This window comes from Bombus flavifrons, chromosome 14 (assembly GCF_040668555.2).
Source record: "Bombus flavifrons isolate JBK064 chromosome 14, iyBomFlav1_principal, whole genome shotgun sequence".
NCBI lineage: Eukaryota > Metazoa > Arthropoda > Insecta > Hymenoptera > Apidae > Bombus > Bombus flavifrons.
In genome coordinates this window covers 8,400,892-8,421,722 of record NC_138455.1, presented here as the reverse complement: position 1 = coordinate 8,421,722, position 20,831 = coordinate 8,400,892, and the positions used below count along the sequence as shown (strand labels likewise).

The window sequence follows — 20,831 nt, the reverse complement described above, 5'->3', positions numbered from 1 at the left end:
CTTTTAGAATTAACGTTGACTATAATTATAGTTAGGAGATTAATTGTATGAAAAAATTAAAATTTTCCGATAACAAAAGTATTCAAATTGTCTGGGATCTAGTTGAACCTTAAATAGATACGAGCCTGTTAATAATAAAGAGTGACATGTTTTTCACTACTACGCGTTTGGTGACGCATCTTTTATTCTCAACATTATGAAGAATTTATAACGCATACGTAATGATAAATTTAGTTCTTTTTTCCTTTTTGATAATTGAATACGTGATTTATTGTATACATTACGTGCGATTTCCAATTAATTGATTTTCAATGCACTCATAAAGTCGAATTAAATTAATTTCGGAGAAATTGAGGAATGGTACGATTTTATATTTTTAAAAAAATGCAATACAAACTTTTTGTTTTATTTATTTGTAGAAATATGTACAGATAATTCTGTAATTGCATATAGAATTAAAGTAAACTTTATTCTGCATCTTCTTCGTCATCATCCTCTTGGCTGTTAATTTGGAAGTACCTTAACTCGTAGGTTTCTTTATCTTTTGACACAACACGTAGCCAATCACGCAGTTTATTCTTTTTCAAATATTTTTTTGTCAAATATTTAAGGTATCTATATAGACATGTTATTAAATTAGTGCAAATATCAGTTATTTTGTAAGAATATAATGCAAAACCCACAAATCATTAATGTTAATAAAAAGTTGGTTTTTTAAATTACAAGTATTGTTCTTAAATACTGGACAATACTCACCGCTTTGAGAAGTCAGTATCACTATTAACAGATAGTTTCATCTTATCCCTTTCCAAGGTTACACTGTTACCAAAATTGTTTGTCTTCCCTGCAACCTTAATTCTTTCATGCAGATATTTTTCCTATAAAAAAGAACAACATTACTTACACATAACGTTATAAATTTTAATATTCCTATCATCTCTGATAATGTGAAGTTAATATAAGGTTAAGATCACACTGAATAATTAAAATTTACATAGAGATTAGAATTAAAAAAATACCAAGAATCTCAGGAAAGAATTAAAATGTGAAAAATAGAGAACAAAATTAAAGAAAACTCACAAAATTGGCTACATCCATAATGTTATCTTCTGCCGGATGAGTACAGTCAATAGTGAATTTAAGGGATACCTTCTTCTTTTGACCCTTACCCCGAAGGGCCTGCTTTTTTATGGTCGGTCCCTTAGACTTCTTTGCCGTTGGCTGAAAAATATATAATTCCTCATTTTAAAATTCTTTTAATTAAAAAATTACGCTTGTTGTGGATACATGTGCTAGCCTCTGATAGACGTCTATGTTGGAAGTTTACAATATCCAACGATATCTTTGTAATCTTTTCGAAAATGTAAATAAAATTGTATTATGATGAAAGGTCACAGCACACTATTTTATATGTTCTACGAAGTTTTAGCAAATTTTTAAATGTTTTCGAATTATTTTTATATTTTTCGAGAGGAGGAAACTTACTGGAGACATGTTTACAAATGGTCGACAAATGGAAGAATATACCGCTACGCGGCGCTACGGTCATTTCATTACTGTCATGAACGTAGCAGCTCCAAATGGAACCTCGAGGTTAGATAAACGTTCTAAAAAAAAAAAAAAAAAATTGTCCTTAATATTTTTTATTCGATTGTGTTGTTTATCTCTCGATCACAGTATTTAATGAGCTCAACAGCAATAAAATACATTTGTAGGATGAATATAATAAAACATTTACAAACAGATATTTTTATCTTTTCCATAATTGTGTTTATTTAAGACTAATATACAGTAACATCTAAAACTAGATGAACATAGATTCCTCGATCAGTAAATCGAATGACGCTCAACTGAATCAATTATCGCGAATATTAATCGTATCTCTATACCTCGTAATAATACATTAAACTGCCTATGTGATAAAGCCTTCTTACATAGTAATACGTATAATTATTCTCTTCATACTTACAAACATCTTAAATAATCGTTTCTCTATTGTTCTTCGATTCGTGGACATAGTAATAAGCATCTCGGAGATAAAGGGAGGGTCATCGAGGGATAAATGGACTGGTTATTTAGTTGCATCCTGAGCAAGGAAAGTATGCTTCGAGAGATCGATTTTTACAGTAATTCAGGGGGAAACGTTTTACGATTGTTAAACCTCGAAATCTTGTTCATATTTCAACAGTGTAGCAAAATGAATGATCTTACTTCTAACGGTTTCTTTTCGATAAACATTGATTGCAACCCTTACAAATTCTTTGCATTTTAGCGTTTTTGAAGAGATATTTCTTCCATACCATCTCTTACATACAAAGATTACGTTTCTTCTGGAACATCTAGTTACGGTACATACGGTGTATGCACATACATAGATACACATACAAGCGTAGTCGCATAGTTTAAGGAGAGAATCAATCATCGTGTTTCCTACGATTTTCTTAATCATTTATGGAAATTGAACGATATTTTATGATAAGGTTTAATAAACGAACTGGATGAAACATTAATCAGACTAGGCCAATAAAGAGAAGAATATCAAGAAGTTGCCAGTTAGTTTGAGAAAAGAAATCTCTATCGCGATATCGATTTTTAATCATCGAAACATTTCTTTATTTCCGTTTTGTAAAGAAAAAAAACTGTACCATTGAATACTATAATTAAGAGGATTCAGATATCATACTGGTTGTCGCTAAACGGAGTGAGCATTCCCTTAGGTGCGATTTCACACATAAAAATAATAGAAAATCTTTATCAAATCCCTATCCACAAATGCTCCCTCTTTCGACAGTAGCCTATCGTTTCTGATATAATAAATTATATAATTATAATATGAATTACAAGCAATTGTTGATAATTCGATTAGTCATCTTTAAAAAATCGGCAAATATCTTCATTAATACGACTTATAACGAAGTATGGATCATTTCGAAAAAGGGGACATTTATGGGCCAAATTTTCTTTCAATCATTTTCGTTCCATTTTCCAGTCGCGCGTCGACTCATAAAAAGTAGCGTACTCAATATAAAGTCTAAAAATCATAAGACAATGAAGTCTCGGGTTAATAAAGAGCTGGTTGTAAACAGGGACTAAAGATGAATTACCCGAATCCGTGAAAACAGGATCCACAAAGAAGAATCGTTCAAACGAATCAACGTGGAAATCATCCTTCTTAATGCACTCATTAATTTCCATTCAGAACAACAATTGCTAATCTTCATTTATGAACAGTGCCAAGTAAAGAATAATAAAACGTCAGGCTAACAGTCTCTCTCACTTTCTCTCTGCTTCTCTGTCGGTTTCTTTCTTGTCATTCTTTTTTCGTCGCAATATTTACTACGTATTTATAAGTCACATTACTTATATGTATATATATATACACACATATATATATACACATATATATGTATAGTTCAATCTTACATCGATAATTCGTAATAATTTATGTACATATACACGTATATACGTAGATACACATGTTCGTCCACCGACACGTGAACATTGTCCTCCCCCGTATTTTGTTCATTCGTTTCCCCTCTTACTAACTCTTCGGCTAGGATTACCATTACGCGAATCGAGTTAAATCTTCCAGTTTGTCGAGGTCGATGACGATATACAGAAAAATCTATACCTAGACAGATTGCTATCTTTTCTTCACGAAATAAACGTTGTGGAGGGTCGATCAACTTCCCTACCGGCTCTCTAAGTGCTCACCACCGAGCAGGAAGTGTATAGTAACAGACGGAGACTGTACCTACAAGCTATTATGGAACTCGCGATTTTATTTTTCATTCTTCAGCAGCGTACTTTTTAACACATTAACTGCACAAAGGAACTAACAGTATGCGCCACGCGTCTCTATCTTGTGATTCTTTTACGGGCTTTACGGTTGGATTGTACGCACTGCGATCGATAAATACGACAGAAAGGATAAATGGCGGCGCTTGCTTGATCGAAACAGAGAACACCTTTAGCAAATCGATTATTGTATTGGTTTTGTTCATGTTCGTGGATTGCATCGCGGCAGTTAACGCGTTAGCTGTTCGTTCCTCGATCAAACGTTTATTTCACCGACTCTTGTGAAGATTCGATTCTTCTTCTATCTCGTTGAAGAGGTCGAAAAGAAACCTGTGCTGATTGTGGGATCTGAATTTTGGATACGGTTCAACGTGGTCACGCGTCTAACGATCGGGTTTCTCGATTGGAACTTCCTTTCTTTTTTCTTCTCTTCTCTTTATGTTCTGTTTCTTTTTAAAATGCTCTTTCACTTGGTTTCTCAAGCCAATAGATTTCACGTTGCCCGCTTAAGGTTAACTCGGAAAATTCTTATTGCGATACGGTACGGTACGGAGAAGTGTATATTTTTCTATCTCTTTTTTACATCACGCTGTGAATGCCGTTCAAGTTGCCAACTAACGCTGCACCAGCGGTTTGTGATCCGCTTGCACCGCCTGCTCCGCCGGCTACACCTCCTGGTGCAGCGGCTGGTCCGCCAGCGGCGACAACTTGGCCCGGAATCTGATTTGGTGGTGGGTAGGCAAAGGCTGGAGGCGGTGGTGTCGATTCTGGCATGAATTTCGCTGCAAAAACGGAATCGCACGAATTATTTCCGATCAATACGTTACCATCGAATAAACAGAAATTGAGAAATTAGTAGAGAGATGGAAGGACGTCATTTTTCGATCTATATATCGATTTTGTATATCTTTTTAAAGATTAGGGGAAAAACGAAATTAGTAAAAAGACGAGCGCAAGTAGGAAATTTAATGTGACGAGTATTGTTTACTTTGGTCTTTCTTATTGTTAGATTAAGAGGATACGATGTGAGAAGCTTCTCGCTTCGGTTTTTAAAGTTAGGCCAAGAAGCACTTTGCTTTAGAACCTTCAATAAGGGAAATTTAATAAGATATTAGGTGGTAATGATGTCTATTTATGTTCGAATAATTGTATGGAAATTTAGGAGGAAGGGGGTTATGTATCTGTCTGTTTATTGGTGATTGATGAATGTAATAAATGTATGTTGAACACAGGCAAGGGTTGATTGATCTTAATTGCGACTTGTAATTTTGTAGATCGCTTGAATCACAATGATAAACGCGATTTTCTCGGAACACCGATATACATTTACAACTGAAACACATTAAATTGATTAGATGACAATTGTTTTTGGTAAAAAGAAGTATACGAGAATAGAAAAGAAAATGAATAAGGAAAGTATATTCAGAGTTCTTACCTCCTATTGGAGTTAAATAGGTATTAGATTCTAAATGGTTCCTTTTCTCCGTGGTTAACGGTGAGATATTTTTCTAGCTTGACAACTTCAATCGATTAACGTCGACTTTTTCTGGCCACGACCGTGATCGAAATTCGAAACTTCGTATTTCTCGTTATTAGAAGAACAGTGTCTTCGAGGTGGAATTTCGTCGAACGTGAAAGGAAAGGAAAATAGAAAATGATAAAAAGGCATCCCTAACACGATCGTACCCAAAACAGAGTCGCATAGGAAGTTTCCACTTCTTTTTCTTTCCGTTTGCTCTCTACAGCTGTCTGTTTTTTTTCTGACCACGCACTGTAATTTTTATTCGATACTGTACAATGTTGAAAGCAACATAATCATGATCATAATCGTCGTTAATAACACGCACACGGTCAAGGTATCGCATGACGTACAGTTATGCGTTTTATATTTCTTTCTTTCTTTCCTTTTTCAAACACAATCTAACCATATTTAAACGCTATGATTTCGGATTCGAATAAGAATCCTTTCTGAAACTCCTTCTCCCCCAACGATCGATAATGCTTGCTATTCCGCGTTTAACAACTTCTGGTCCCCTTCTTCGCGTAGTTTCAACGAATCATTAGAATCTTGTCAGAAAGAAGGAAAAGAAACAATTGCTTCCACTGATAGAGGACAGAATTTGGAAGAAGTCCGATTTCGTAGCTGATTATTCGATCATTTCATTTTCTTCTTCTCCAAATGAATGAATCTTTTTAGAAGTAAAACGGATATACGCGGAGGAAGGGACTCGATGGATTCTAAATGCCAAAATTGGAATGTTTCGTTCGTTCGATGGATGAACACGGATGAACACAAGAGTAAACGAGTGAAATGAAAAGGAAACCATCGACGACTTCCTCGAGCTGCCTGAGAAATCATGCCGTTGAATGCGCTTCCTTTCATCGGATTCTTTCTTTCGTATATAGTGGTTGGCTGATGAGAAACTTTGAGGATATCGTTTCCTCTGTGGAACCATGTACGAAGTGTCGACGAAGAACGATGACACATTTCAGTCAAAATCATCTCTATACACAAAAATGTTTCTCTAAAAATGTCGAAAGCTTGTAGTCCACGGGTGTAGCTGTTTCGTGTTGAAAAAGGGTATAAATTCAAACTTGTTACAAGTATTTTAAATGATTCTAGAAATGCACTTCTGTACGTTGTAAGTAGTCATACACTAAGCACGTAAGTACGTAAGCAGTCAAGTAGAAATTCTACAAACGAAGTGCATAAGTATGCTGCAATATAATAAAAACGTCTTCTGTAACAACAGTTTTTAAACTTTCTCAACTTTCTGTGCATAGAGTAGACTTCGTAACATTGTCTTGGATCATCGACGACACTCCATACCGTGTATCTTTTCCGTTTTGTTTCGTTTCTTCGAAATGGCCAATGGATTCCACGGTGGTCACATTGCACGGTTTTTATCTTGTTAAATATTATCCTGCACTATTATTATTGTTATTGTTGTTATTATTATCATAATTATTATTATCATTATTATTATTAGTATTAGTATTATTATTAGTATTTATTATTATTATTTATTATTATTATTGTTATTGTTATTATTGTTATTATTATTATTATTAATATTATTAACATGTATACATAACATTTGAAGATAATTCTTCAAGCCTTAAAACGAACCTACATAGGTGCCTCGAGCAAGTCGATGCGTCTCTCTCTTTTCTCGCTCATAGCATTATTTTATTTCATATTTTCTTGTATTTATTTCCTTTTTTATTTCTTTTCCGCTCTTTATTTTTGTTCTTTAATTTTGTCCGCCTTCTCGTTTCGTCGCACAGGTTGCTCGAAAACATTTCGTTGCCATCTTCGACGAAGGCAGGCTTCTTCTACTTATTTAATTCTCCGATTAGATGGAAGGATAACGGACGCGAAAGAACAAAGAATGCACGTGACTCTCTTTCTTTCTCTCGATCTCCCTTTCGCTCTGCTTTTTACTCTCTCGCTCTCACGCTCACTATCTTGCATAGTTTCTCACCGTGGTATCATATATCTTTCTTTCTTCTCTTTTTTTCGAGTCGTTTATTTAATTATTAGCAGTTGGTCATAATCGAACGAACATGAAGGAGAAATGATATTATTTACAATACGAGATGTACATATATGTTACAAGCAGAGCGTACGATCCACGCGTGATATGGCCGATCTTTCCACTTTTAATTGATATTCAGAAGCGTAAAAGTCCTACCGATATTCGTCATTTTCCCTTGTTCTTAATCCTAATTCATACATTTTATCGTGAAACGTCTTTTAAAAATGAATGAAACGATCGGAAAGGAAACGCAGCGAGACCTCGACAATGAGAAGCGTTTGGCAATAAAGATTACATGATTGTAAAGATTGGAAGGGATGGACAAGAATCTTCGAACAACGGATGATTTTGTTCTATCGTTGTACAAGCCCGAGTCTCGAAGCAGAATCACAAAATGGTTTGGAACGATGGAAGATCCGCGTTCTCTCGATTTCTCTCCTGGATCGTACGCTCTTCTTCGTAACTCGCCATACATGTTTTATTTATAAAGTAAACGTCGATATACATTTATACACACATTTATTTATTTATATTCGGCACTTCTTTACGGAAGGAAGGGGGACACAATGAAAATTCCCTACGATACGCTGCCTTCGTCGAAAAGATCCTGCTAGTTTTTACGGACACCCTGTATCGCGATAATTCCTCATCTTCTCTCTAACTCCCTTCTTCTCTTTGTACACACTGGCCATTAATTATTCTCTCTCCTTTATTCGTTTATTTAGCGCGGATTAGCTCACAAGGATGGACGAAGGAAGGCAAGAATCGATCAATTATTAGATCAGTTATTACATCCTCTTCTTCTCTATTCCGTACGATTACCCTTTTTCCGTTTTGCTATCGGTCGATGTAACGGTTACAATGCTTAGACGAACGATCGACGAAAGTTTCTAATTGTAAGCCATTCGCTCTTTTTATCGTGCGTTTCCTCTTTTCGCGGCCGGCCTTCGTCCATTTGTGAAACGTTGACAAAATGAATTTGATCGAGTCCACTGTCGTGTTCGAATCGAAAGCATCGTTTTGGATCTCGAACATGATGGCGGAATTGCAAACGGAACCGCAATCGTTATGATCTCTTCTTCTTCGATCTTCTCTTCCTCGATATAACATATCCTTTACATTTCAATTTATTCTTCGTTTCTTTCTTTTTTTCTGATTTTATTTTTTGAGTTTTGCCGAACTTGGAAGATCGAAGAACCTCTATCAATAATCGATACTCTCATCGATGACCCGTTATTACCACTGTTCCTCCACTTCTTTAGGTTACTTCGATCTTATCGTACAATGCTTCCTTATTGTTGCTTTCCTATTGTTGCTGTTACTTGTTGCTCATCGATTGTGTGTATCCTTTTCCATCCTTTTTTTTCTTTCATTGTAACGCAGTCTCAAACTCGTCTCACACGTTCAAATTCCCCGCCGTTTGTTCACTCGTCTTCGTTTCGCTGTTGGTTGCTTTTGTTTTCTGTTTTTTTGCTGTTGTTGTTGTTGCCTTAATTTTACTCACGTGTACAGTTTTGCGAGTCGCTGCCGCCGATGGCGCTCGCTGAAAAGAACAACAGGCGATTGTTTTTTTCCCTTGTCCGTTTCCAAGCGACCGCTTTGTTTTGCAACATCTTTCATCTTGCCGGACGTTTCAGTCACATCGCTTGGTTTCGTTTCGATCTTTTAGTTTTTTCTTTTTTTTTTTTGGTATTCTTCGCATGCAGAATGCCAGTCTACGACCATCATGGACAAAGATAAAGATCGACAAAATGGGAGAAATAAATGAGACCTGAGTCACACACAAGCCAAAGTAATCAACTTCATCGAGGGTTAATCGATTGAATTTTGGAAAATTGAACGTTACTCTGGTATATTCTATGCAAAAGTAGGGAATTTATAAAAATATTATCAGTTGATCAGTTTGGTTTCTGAGTGCCACATTTATTCTAAAGAAAGTAGGAAGCTCTAGTGGCTATAACATGCCAGAAAAACAACTGACTCCAAGCAAACAATTAATAGCGTACTAATTAATGGCGAACTTTTTCTTTTGAAATTATACGGCGCGACGTAAGTAAGTAGAGACGCTTCTAATCGGACGATCTAATCGCTCAGAGGCGCAAGAAATCAGTAGTTATTTTCGTTCTATAGTAACATGAAATTAACACCTTTGTCCACGATGATACACACATCTAATAGCCTACTCCTTAAATGCATATTCAGACATAGAGATATAAATTTATATAATATAATATTTCATAAGCAAATTGCATGCAATTTACGATCACATTTAACATCCAGTATTGCTTGGAAATTCGTGTCTATACACTGATCGTTCGATGTAAAAACCGAACACCATTATCGCGTTTTTCTTCTTGCACATTATCGTTGTGACTTTTATTTTGATATCGTTTGATATCGTTCCACGTTTTTTTTTTCCTCGTGAAAATGTTTCTCGTTATAACGATCATTGTAATTTACTGGAAGCTCCGATAAAAGCGTTCCATCGAACTTTTTCTCCTCGTAATGTAGCACATAGTATAGTAGATAACCAGAGGAAGCCATGCATCTCTACCTTCCCCGATCGGGCGAAAAACTATGTGTCTATCGAAGGTAAAACATAAAAAATACATGCCCCATAATCGTTTACAAGCATCGAGAAACATGCAAACAGCATGAAGATCGTCCCAGAAATATTTCGTTTCGTTGAAAGAAATATTCGCATTCGAGATATTTTTACATTCATATAATTATCATATATATTGTTATGTAAATGTATATACCGGAACGGTGTTGGAGTTCGTGGAAATAAACAGGATCGATACGTGACCAAATAAGTAAATAAATAAAGAAAGTATTATAGAATCTCATGCTGAATCGAATATGCAAAATGTTTGGATTTATAAGCTGCGCGCAGAAATTGATCGAATTCTTAAAAAGATTCTATTTACGGTGATCTATGGAATATTATTTATTTCTATCTTGAGAAGAAAGAAAAAGGAAAAATATAGATTATGAAATTGAGAGATATTTTCACTTCTGCGCGTAGGAAGATATTCAATAAGATATTAAACTTAGAACCTGTATGCCGGAAGAAGAGAAAAATTCTTGTCTCCTTGTACGATGTCGAAGTAGAAGAAGAAGAAGAAGAGAAAGATATTGAAAAAGAGAATTGGTATCGATAAAGTGCATCAGTAAAATTTGTAGCTTACCGTACCGAAGAGAAGAGAGGGAGTGAAATAAAAGCTTTTATAGAAGTCTCTTTCGATTTTGTTGTTACTGTTGTTGTTGATGTTGTTCTTATTTGTTGTTCATAGGAGCAATATATATATATAGTACTTGTTGTTGTTGTTAATTGTCAATGTTGTCAATTTGTCGTTGTGGTGTTGTCCTTTCGTGTGTTTTCATTTCTCGGTGGTATTCAAGGGTTATCGCTCGTTTTTATCTCCGTTCACTGCACGCGACACGCACATTATCGTTTAATTTTCGTTTTCCCTGCTCTTTTTTCCACGCGACTACATGGCTACACGAGTCTCGTCGCACTTTTGTTCGTTTGCATATGTATCTCGTTTTTTACTCGACCACCAAAAAATTGAAAATCACTGGCTGGGACTAACTTCGGAAGAAAGACAGGGGATAATGCCACCAAAATGTACAGACAGACACATAACAGTAATTACGAGGCACGGGTCTGGGTGAATGGTTGCGTAGCTTTCAAAACATTTTTCTGTTCGCGTTTCAAGCTGATTGTCTTGCTGTGGAACGTCTTGAAAAAATTCAAAAAATCACCGCGTTCCTCTTCGAAAATACGCCTTGACCCCGTTAACGACACCTTTTAAGTTTTTACTCTCTCTTAACTTCCTTTTTTTTCTTTTTTTTTCCAATAACACGAGGTCCTGTCGCGACAGAGTCATAGAAACGAAACCGCGGAGGCTTTGATCTAGTGGCAACGTATAGAGCCATAGAGTTTAAATGCATCGGTAAAAGACGCGTACTTACAACATGTTACTTAACTTTCCAGATACTTTGGAAGTTTCTTTGTTTGACCAACAACTTTAACATCGATTATTCTCGTAACTTAAATTCTTTCTCAAAGCCTCCAACGTTCGTGTTTGTGGCATCGCTGCTCTGGATCGTGTTGCATTGGAGGAGACACATCAGGATTGGTTGACGATTAGAGATTCTCGTCGAGAATTCATGAAACACTGTTCCTCGGTTTCCTTCTCGTTTCTGATGGTAACGAACGTGCGTGATCTGTGATCCTTAATTGGAGCAGAGCACAGCGAAATCAGTGGTTCATGAATATACAACGAGCCTCGAAGGATGGTGGCGGTTCTTAGGGGAAATACAGATAGTGACAGATACACCAGCAAGTACCTATTACAGGCAGACAATATGTATATAACACCGATGATTAAGCGTCAATTTCATAAGCATCTCTCGCCATGTCTTTTGTTGGATCGCTTAACGACGTCGTTAACGTGATTTTTTTAGCATTTATGGTTTATAAAATTTAACGATGGAGAAATAAATAGAACGCGCATAATGTCATACGGTTGAAGCAGCTAAAACAACCATATGCAAAAATATATAAAATATCCAAAGTACTCGTTATAATATTTAATAGGTAAAATTTACATTTTTAATTGTTTTCATAAAATTATAGATTAATGCACAAATACACGCAGTTTAGTGATTTTACTCAGAGTGAAAATTTTGCTACTGAAACGATAATATTAGCAGATATCGTTAAGGTTCCAACAAGAAAGATTCTTATGAAATTGCGAACATTCGCAGGAGAACATATGTACGCATGTTGAAAATTGAAGAAATTTCAGGATACGGGATATGGCTTTTGGGTGAGATAGAACAACGAGGACGGACATATACATATCCGTATACAGGTATTTCGTACACACGTCCTACGTGAACAGATAAGGATAAAAATAGGAAAAAATAGAAACAGATAAACAGAGAAAGAGAGATAGAGAGACAGAGAGAGAGACAGAGATATAACAATAATACGCAATGTCGCAGTTTTGTTGCTGTCTACCTTCAGACCCACTCACACACAAATCTTTTCCACCAACCAGCGCGTCTACATGAAGTTCGCTAGATGAAAAAGAAAAACACATAGAATTCACACGTTAGATTAGTAGCATATTAGCGCGTGATCCTTCTCGATCTTCTACGAACAGTTTCCTTCCGCGAATTTGAGGGATCATTCCCTCGAAAGAGAGGAATAAAATCATTTCAATAATGGCGATCACGTCGAACGAGACTGTTCGATCAATCGCGAGGACTAATTGATATATATCGTTTAAATAGAAGTCTATTTGGCTTTTTTCTTAATACCGTCATAATAATTTTCTTCGGTCTTTTTCAATTTACCAGAAACAATGATCGATAAGTTACGATATAAGCGAAGCACGGTGACACTTCTGTCGACAAGATTTTATCAGCTCGAGGAATTCCTAAGGGATGCTTGAAGGAATTCCCCGATCAACCGTGCAAGTTTATTGGTGACACTTCACTCAAAGGATATCATCGTCCCTTTGCGTCGTGCACAATATGATCTCGGTGACGGAGACCTCTTTTCAACACGAAAATGTAGACGCAAAGACATTAACCAGAAACGACCGATTCGGTTCTTCTTTAGACTATTATTAAATTCTTAAATTTAGTTAAAATTAACTTGTATCGTTTATGATATCAGGGAAATTCTGCCAGTGTAATAATATAGCATAATACGATAATATACTAGTGATATTCTGATATTCTGATATTAATGGTATTAATAATATTTTAGATGATCGAGTATCATTTTTAATTAACGCCGACCCGGTCGTTTTAAATCTTGGCGAGATACATCGATCGTATGACATAGAACATTTAGACAGTTACAATGGCAGTGTCATTAGCTTTAATAAGTGCATCTATGAATCTAATTACTTACCAACTATGATGGCCAATATGATTAGTGCGATGACGCCCATGATGATCATCATCTATAAGCAGGAAAGCAGGACGGGAGTAAAGAATTAAATTCAACGAATATTTCGATAAGAACATTAGATAGAAGGATCTATTACCTTCAAATTTTGTAGCCAAAACTTCCTCTTCAATTTTCCTGCTTGTTGTTCAAATTGTGACGCTCCTTGCTGAAGCGCGTCTAAAAAAGGACACTTTTTTTTAGAACAGAATTACACGTTTCATGAACTTTCAAGAAGTTTTGGCTATTTCTGTGGCATTCAATTTTAAGAGTCCGTAGAATCTTGTAAACGGCGTTGGGACGAAGTTGTTCGGGCTTGAAATACTACGACGTGAAACTTTTATTAATTATTATTAAAAATGACTAAAATGAGGGAGGTCGTGCCATTGTCGGAAATATGCTTTCATCTTACGATACTTTGTTCTAACGTCTCATGTGATTACTCTGCCTGCCTTTTTAATGAGTCCTCAATCGGCGTCTAAATCAGTTCGAAAAATTGCTCGATACATTATGCAAAATATGGTAACGAGCGTATAATTTACTTGTGAATTCAATTAACTGTATTATAAAAAGTTCCATTCCTATTTTTTTTATAACATAGGATTTAAAAATACGTTCTCTTAATATAAAATACTTTAAAGTGTAGGGTTTAAAAATATGAAGTCTTCCGTTACACTAAATATTTTCCTTAAAAGAATTAAGAAAGTATTTAAAACATCCAACGAATTTCTAAATAATTCTTCGATTTTCTAACAAGTTTGAATTGTTTGAAAAGTTAGATACACGAGACCGGTGAAAAATCCGGATAACGATCAAACTGAATGCAGGGAGAAAGATCGAGGATGGTAGTCCCGTAACATGCCATCGATTCCAGAGCGTCACAGTAATCGATATCAGCGTGTAGAGAGACGCGCAGGGTCGAACTACTTTAATGCCGTGCGAGAATGAATGGAGAGAATATCCTTGGAGCAAACGTAGCGAACAACTCGTCCTTCGGCTTAATCCGCCGCTTTGTGCGCTCGTAATCGCGCTGTGTGTATTTCCATTTCCCCCCATTTAACCATTATGGCATTCTTCCTGTGAAAACTTTCGTTGGATATCACGACGATGCACGTACAAAACACCAGACACAGAGGACATCACGTGTCTTTCGTTTAGTTACCGTCCCTCGTTTTTCTCTTTTATGACTCGACAGCACTCGATATTTAAACTTTTAAATTTCATACGAACACATAGTTGCTGCTTGTTTTTTTAAAGCGGAACTCCGTTTATGTCAACCTATCAGGGGATAAATACCTTATGTAATAAGACTGAATGATTCTCTATAATTAGATTTCAGATTTTTATATATTTATTAATTTGCAGATAGAAGAATGCATAGAACGCGTGTAATAGACACAAAGTAAGGCGCTCCTTGCTATGTTCAATAGGTAAAATGATTCTTTATTTAAATCTTATTTCTTTAATTGTATTCATATAAATAAATTTGTATATAAATCCGTAGTCTGTCTGTAATTTTTTGTTACGTAATAAGAATCTTTTTTCAAAGAATTAGATTCGATTAAGCATTAGCTTGAGATTTCCTTTCAATACATGGAATTCCATTGCACTCCTTGTTATTATGTTGTTATTATTAAGAAATAAGTTCGAAGCATTTCAGGAAGTTTGTCAGGGAATATCTTACAAATATAAAGCAGAAATAAAGGAAAGATAAAGTTCAGATCTTACCTGCTCGATCATCGAGCTCGGAGAGCTTTTGATCACGTTCCAACACTTTTTCAACATTCGTTTTCATGATGTCAACGACCTCATCTACCTGCGCCTGCGTCGCCTGCAGTCGTTTCTGCGAGGCGATCTGCTGAGGCGTCCTGGGACCTCCGACGATTCCATCAGAACCTGCACCTGCACCCGCAGCAGCATCAGGTGCTAGACCGCCTTCGGTGGCCCTGCAATCAACACCAATGTTCCTCGTTTATCATGTTTCTCTGACTAGCCACATAATTTTCATCGTTCTTACTATCTATTCGACCTAAGATATCTATAAATTTAACCTTTTCATCATCTGCTATCTATTCGATCTAAAATATCTATAAATTTTCTCCGTTTATCATTTTTCTCTCGCTATCCAGGTAATTTTCATCACTTACTATTCGATTCAAAGTAGCCATATAAATTTTCCATATCTCCTACTTTTCTCACTATCCAAATAACGTTCGTACGTTTATGATCTATTCGCGATCCAAAGTATCTATTAAATTTTATATATTCGACTCAAAAATTTCTTATTAGCTGATCGAATTCCTTCGAGGAAAAAATATTTAAAATATTCTCGATGAATGGAAATTTCAAAGTCTCATTACCGCTGTTGGGTTAAACCTCTGGGAGAGGAAATTGAACGACAGATAGAGGAAGTAATGCACGCGTTGGAAGATTAAGGGCGAGTAGAAATCTTAAAGTGTCTAGACTGTTCTTTGCGAGATAAGCGCTCGTCAAAAGAGGATCCAGTCTTAAAAACAACTAATCTGATACTTCTTTTATTTTCTTCGTTTGCCTTCTTTGCCACGGCTTGTTATTAAATTTGCATCATTGTTCCAAGAAGAATCAGATGGTGACCTACTCGTGCATTGAATTTCTCGTGAAAACATCGTCGACGAGAAGGCTTTGTAATAAAATATTCTTTCACGTTAACATAATCATCTTTCTATTCTTCGTTTGGTTCGGTCTGCTCAAAATTTATTGATCAATATCAAATTTATATCGTCATTTGTATATTTCGTTTCTTCTAAATCTGGCTATGGATACGTTGTATCAATTAAAACATGTTGCATTCACGTGTTGAATACAACGTTTATAGTGTTTCTCAGAATCTGCTCGTAGATATTACGACTCGATTCTCTATATCATGGTAGATACTGCGATATTCCCATCGAACCGAGGGCGGTGGCAAATACGAAAGGCCAAAGTTCGTGACACATTCGTGAAAGCTGTACGTTCGTCGACGTATAGTTGCCTTTGTCTGCTTATGATATCATCTCGTTTTGTTATCATCGCTTTCTAAGAACGCGATACAGTATATTAAATATTCTTCAAAGAAAAAAAATGACTCGAGACATGTAGACGCAAATACGAGGATTCCCCTTCGAATTCTAAACGAATTCTATACTTAATTCTAATAAAAGATCTCATTGCGTTTCTCTCATTATGCGAGATAAGAAATTTGATTTAACACGATTCACGTATTTTACTTTCATTCTACTAAAAAATGCAAGGATAATGACCACGTGAAAAGGAAAAGCTAATACGAACTCTTATGATATTTGTATCAACGTGACCAAACGTATCTCGTAAGGATTAATCTTTCAGACAGGGTAAGACCATTCCAAATACAACAAGGATGTTTAATTATCATGACAGGTTCGCGTTGGCGTTTCGTCGGCTTTATGCTTCAACATCGTGGAAAAATTTCACAGCGTTTCGTTGAATTACTGTCCACATTTCAATTTCAATTTTAACGATTTATTCCGATATCCAAGAGCTACATTCATGATTTGTTTCCCAACATACATACATCCTATCTACATTTTGTTCTATATTAGTTTGACTAATTAAGAAGTCACCTACGCAAATAGCTTCCTCTTTCATATACGATATCCGATACACACGCATAAAAACGATACTACTTCTAAAGAAATATCTTTCATAATTGGAAATTTCATTCATTCTCTTCATTTCTGATTTTTATCAATCAGAGAAATTCCGATAAAGATATTTCGCAATTGAAAATTTTATTCATTCTCGTTATCAGTGAGTTTTGCCAGCTAAAGAAACTTTCAATGGCGATACGTATAACCATTTCGTGTGCGAACTACGTGTGTTCCGATTTGGAGCGCGTGCTCGAGATGGTGAATCAGGGTTTCCGGACATGTCGAGTACCGATGGCAGATTAAAAAGCGGTCGAAGAGGTTGCGAATTTTATTTTTGGTAGCCTATCGAACGACGGAGTAGCAACGGCCGATCGATTCACCGATTCAGTCGAGTACCACTCTAGGAATAGATGAATGTAATTCAGAATAGACTCGATGTTAATCTACGTCCACACAAGTCATGAATAAATCTTGAATCGTGTTCGTTGGCAGCAATGTACGTTGATTTTTAACTGCAGTAAACTGATTCTTACGTGTTTGTTATGTATTTATAAATTGCAAAAATATATAAAAAAATCCAGGATAAAGTACTCGTTGTAATATTTAGTAGGTAAAACAAATTTCTATTTTAGTTGCGTTTATAAAAATATGAAATTGCAGGGACATTCACAGTCTACTCATTAGTGAACAACAAACGTTCACTCAGGAAGCGGTACATCAAAGGATCAGTTTGTGTTCGCGAGCTGTAGTCTGAATACGATGTTTATTCACAATCATTAAAGCAACTCGCGATCTAATTAACGCGGATGCGACATAAGAGAAACAAAACTATTAACGAGGTCCCATAATGAAGAATGCGAATTATTTCCCATGAAAAATTTTTACGTTGAAATAGAGGAGCTTTTTTGTTACGGGGTAGAAAAGGGAAGCGTTCACCTGGTTTAAAGCCTTTATGCGTTCAAGCGGCTTATATAATCGGATTAATATATCGATTGAGGCAGGTACGTCGGTTATCGTCATTATTGAATTATCTTCGAGTCGGCTGCGAAATAGTTATCGTGATTATTATTTTAATCGCTCGATGCACGTTCTCTTCATGAATCACGAAATACTTTATCCGGTCCTCTTCAAAATCAATGTTTGACAAACTTCCGAGCAGTAACCTGTACAAAAGCTGCGCGAAAAGAAACTTTCATCGTTGTTCGAAAGCTTCCCGGTTTTATTTTTTTTTTTTTTTTTAATATTCACATCGATATCCTAATTTTAGAATTATCGAAGAACAAGTGACGTCAACGAAATATAACTGAATACCCTGTGCGCGATATATTATGACGTGTGTTATCTTTTTTGGAAAAGCAGAGATTACACAAAAGGATAGCTTATTTTTCTGCAACTCTGCGTACAATTTATATGTTAAACATTTATTCTTTGAAGCTTCACTTAAAAGTTTGTAACTACGTGTAAGTACCATTCTGCGTAGACCTCGTTAATATTAATTAGAAACACTCGAGTGTACTATACTTTGAGATAAAGTTTTAAGATAAAACGCTTAAGACTAAACAGCTTAATGTTAACGAGTGCATAAAGAAAACAAAAAAGAGCAACAGAAAAGTATTTCAAAGAAGTGAATGGAAATATTTTCTATAAATAAAATGGTAGTCTTTTTTTTAACGAAATACAGGTGAAAATGAGTTATGATTGTTATTCTGGTCAATTTTATATATGTTCCGTTTATGTGTAAGTTCGTAGTTTGTGTAAAGTCTGCGACTGAAAGTAACCGCGAAGCCTAAAGGTGAGCGGAAATAAAGAATATATATTATGCATATAGAAATAGAGATAATAAGGTTAATTTATTATCTGTTGTTCAGAAGACACGTTTCATCTAAACCTGTTGTTCCAGCCATATTCCACATCTCGTCTGACTCTGTTTGAGACAATCTACTTTCATTCAGACACCTGATACGCGCCGGAAAACGGGCGTTTCTGTTTCGTCAAAGTCGTAGAACATTGCTGCAAATGTGCTCGCCATTGATTATCTAAATATAGAAACTACGAATAGAGCGTACAGTCCGTTGTGTTTCACGATTGATTGCCACCAGTACGTTTGTGTCTCTAATTAAATTTCGCGATTTTGCCAGTCGAAACATATGTGGTATCGATCGATGTCAGGAAACGATTTACAAAGTATCATAGTGCTACGAAATTATCATCAGGAAGAATATCAAGAAGCTAACAATAACAACCTAAATTTTATACGATTATTCAGAGATAATTTACAAAGTAGAAATTGAGAGAAAAATGTAACTAAATCGCGAATCGTGAAAAAGATGATGGCAGATAAGGATGATGGCAGTAAAGTCATAAGCTGTTTCTGTCCCTCTCTGAAGCTTATAGACTTCGATCGTAAAGACGAGAGGCACGAGATCGAGTTCCAGAATTCAATGACCGCAATTCCACTATTCAAAAGAAATCGCCCCTATGGTCCGCTTTAAGCTTTGCTGCACTTTATTGGAAATTCTGGTGTGTGCTGCGAACAGGCCGTGCAGGGGAATCGATTGGCGACACAGGTCTAGGAAATTGCGTCTTAAAATCCGTCTTATAACAATCGAATTTCACACAATGACAATTTCTATTCTATAAAGAAACATTTGCCCAGGTTCAACTTTACGTGGACAAAATTTAATTTTGACACTCGTATATAAAGAACGACTACTATTTCCAACTAACTGAACATTCCAATTTTCCATAAATGTCTCTTGCAAAAAAATAAATAAATTTTCGTACAACAGCCGAGTAATGGAAATGAGCTTGTCTCGAAAACAGGGAATTCATCAATAAAAATTCACTCGTTTATCTACATCGCCGATAAATTCGTGGATTTTCCAACGTGTCCATTCTTGCCTTTTATCAACGTGAAAACCGACGAAGATCGTAAAGAACCAAGAGATTTACATTTCTATACAGCAGTGTCTATCGATTCTATCGCGTGGAATTTATTCGGCAGGTCCCGATGGCAATTTGTCGTGATTAGAAATTACACGTCCCCGTCTGTGAAAGCGTTATAGATTCGCGGGGCGCTTCGATATAGACCCGTTCGCAGGGAATCACCAGTGCACACGGGTTCCTTGTTGGCTTTGCTCAAACGCCAATACACTTTTTGACGAGCACACGATCGGTCAAATTTCCTGGAAATCGTGAAGATTTCTACTCACATGTTGTTCGTCAATCGCTGTTGGTTTCCCGAACTAGAGCTATCCGCTGACTTGCCAACACCGTCAGATGACCGCGTACTTTTCACGAGCGACTGTCACCCACTAGACGGCCACGGTATTGATAAAATTTCCTGCGGCACCGCCGCGCCGCCGCTCCACCGTTATCTCGACTACCCTCGAACAGTTCGAATCGTTCCCTTCGTATTTCCAATTTTAACCTTCTCGTAAATTTCTTTCCTATCCGCTAATCATCGAATTGATAAAAAATTTCGTTTAATTAGACGATATACGAGATACATTGCCTGGAACGTTGATATAAAGGAAATTTTCCTGTTGGTGATTAGAAGACGAGAATCGATGTATCGAATAAGGAAGTTCGAGTCGTGGCTTGGAATAGGAAGCAACGCGCATGTACGGACATTTCCAGTCAATAAACGCGAGTCAGCTGCAACCCTCATGCGCAAACACACCCTGAATGTAAATCAGGGACGTTAACGTAGCTTTCGAGAACCCGGACTCCTGTGTCGCGGAAATAGGCCAACGACCGGCACTGTCAATCTATTTCTTTCGCAACTGAGATACTTGTTACTGTTTTTTTGTGGTCGAATAAAACGTGCATACGGTAGAAATGCAAAGGTTTATTGCGAGGCCTTGTTTGAGGAGTTTG

The 20,831-nt window shown here is 36.3% G+C and overlaps 2 protein-coding genes across 4 annotated transcripts; both read right to left on the bottom strand.

The window, feature by feature from the left end:
* Positions 1–394: 394 nt before the first annotated feature.
* LOC138186606 (large ribosomal subunit protein eL22) lies at positions 395–1,633 on the bottom strand. The gene is made up of 4 exons (XM_069126647.1): positions 1,486–1,633; positions 1,081–1,221; positions 757–878; positions 395–615 (listed from the first exon to the last, which is right to left on the bottom strand). Exons 1-4 carry the CDS (start codon positions 1,492–1,494, stop codon positions 468–470), a joined length of 420 nt encoding a protein of 139 aa, XP_068982748.1. The 5' UTR covers positions 1,495–1,633; the 3' UTR covers positions 395–467.
* A 114-nt stretch (positions 1,634–1,747) lies between these two features.
* Positions 1,748–20,452, bottom strand: nSyb (neuronal Synaptobrevin). Of its 3 annotated transcripts, none has more exons than XM_069126644.1 (6): positions 20,165–20,359; positions 15,037–15,254; positions 13,409–13,488; positions 13,273–13,324; positions 12,370–12,428; positions 4,441–4,580 (listed from the first exon to the last, which is right to left on the bottom strand). In XM_069126644.1, coding segments are annotated over exons 1-5 (366 nt in total). In that variant the 5' UTR covers positions 20,167–20,359; the 3' UTR covers positions 4,441–4,580; positions 12,370–12,414. The 3 variants fall into 3 exon arrangements, with proteins under 3 accessions (XP_068982743.1, XP_068982745.1, XP_068982744.1); XM_069126643.1 differs by lacking the exon at positions 4,441–4,580 and adding an exon at positions 6,578–8,880 and having other exon boundaries at positions 20,165–20,355; XM_069126642.1 differs by lacking the exon at positions 12,370–12,428 and having other exon boundaries at positions 1,748–4,580; positions 20,165–20,452.
* Positions 20,453–20,831: the final 379 nt, after the last annotated feature.

What these genes read in the sequence shown, in the direction of transcription:
- LOC138186606 (XM_069126647.1), bottom strand. An exon ending in TTATGGATGTAGCCAATTTT is followed by an intron (nt 879 to 1,080) that starts GTGAGTTTTCTT and finishes TCTTTTTTATAG; the next exon opens with GAAAAATATCTGCATGAAAG. An exon ending in GATACTGACTTCTCAAAGCG is followed by an intron (nt 616 to 756) that starts GTGAGTATTGTC and finishes ATGTCTATATAG; the next exon opens with ATACCTTAAATATTTGACAA.
- nSyb (XM_069126642.1), bottom strand. An exon ending in CGAGCTCGATGATCGAGCAG is followed by an intron (nt 13,489 to 15,036) that starts GTAAGATCTGAA and finishes GTCCTTTTTTAG; the next exon opens with ACGCGCTTCAGCAAGGAGCG. An exon ending in TTTGGCTACAAAATTTGAAG is followed by an intron (nt 13,325 to 13,408) that starts GTAATAGATCCT and finishes TCCTGCTTATAG; the next exon opens with ATGATGATCATCATGGGCGT.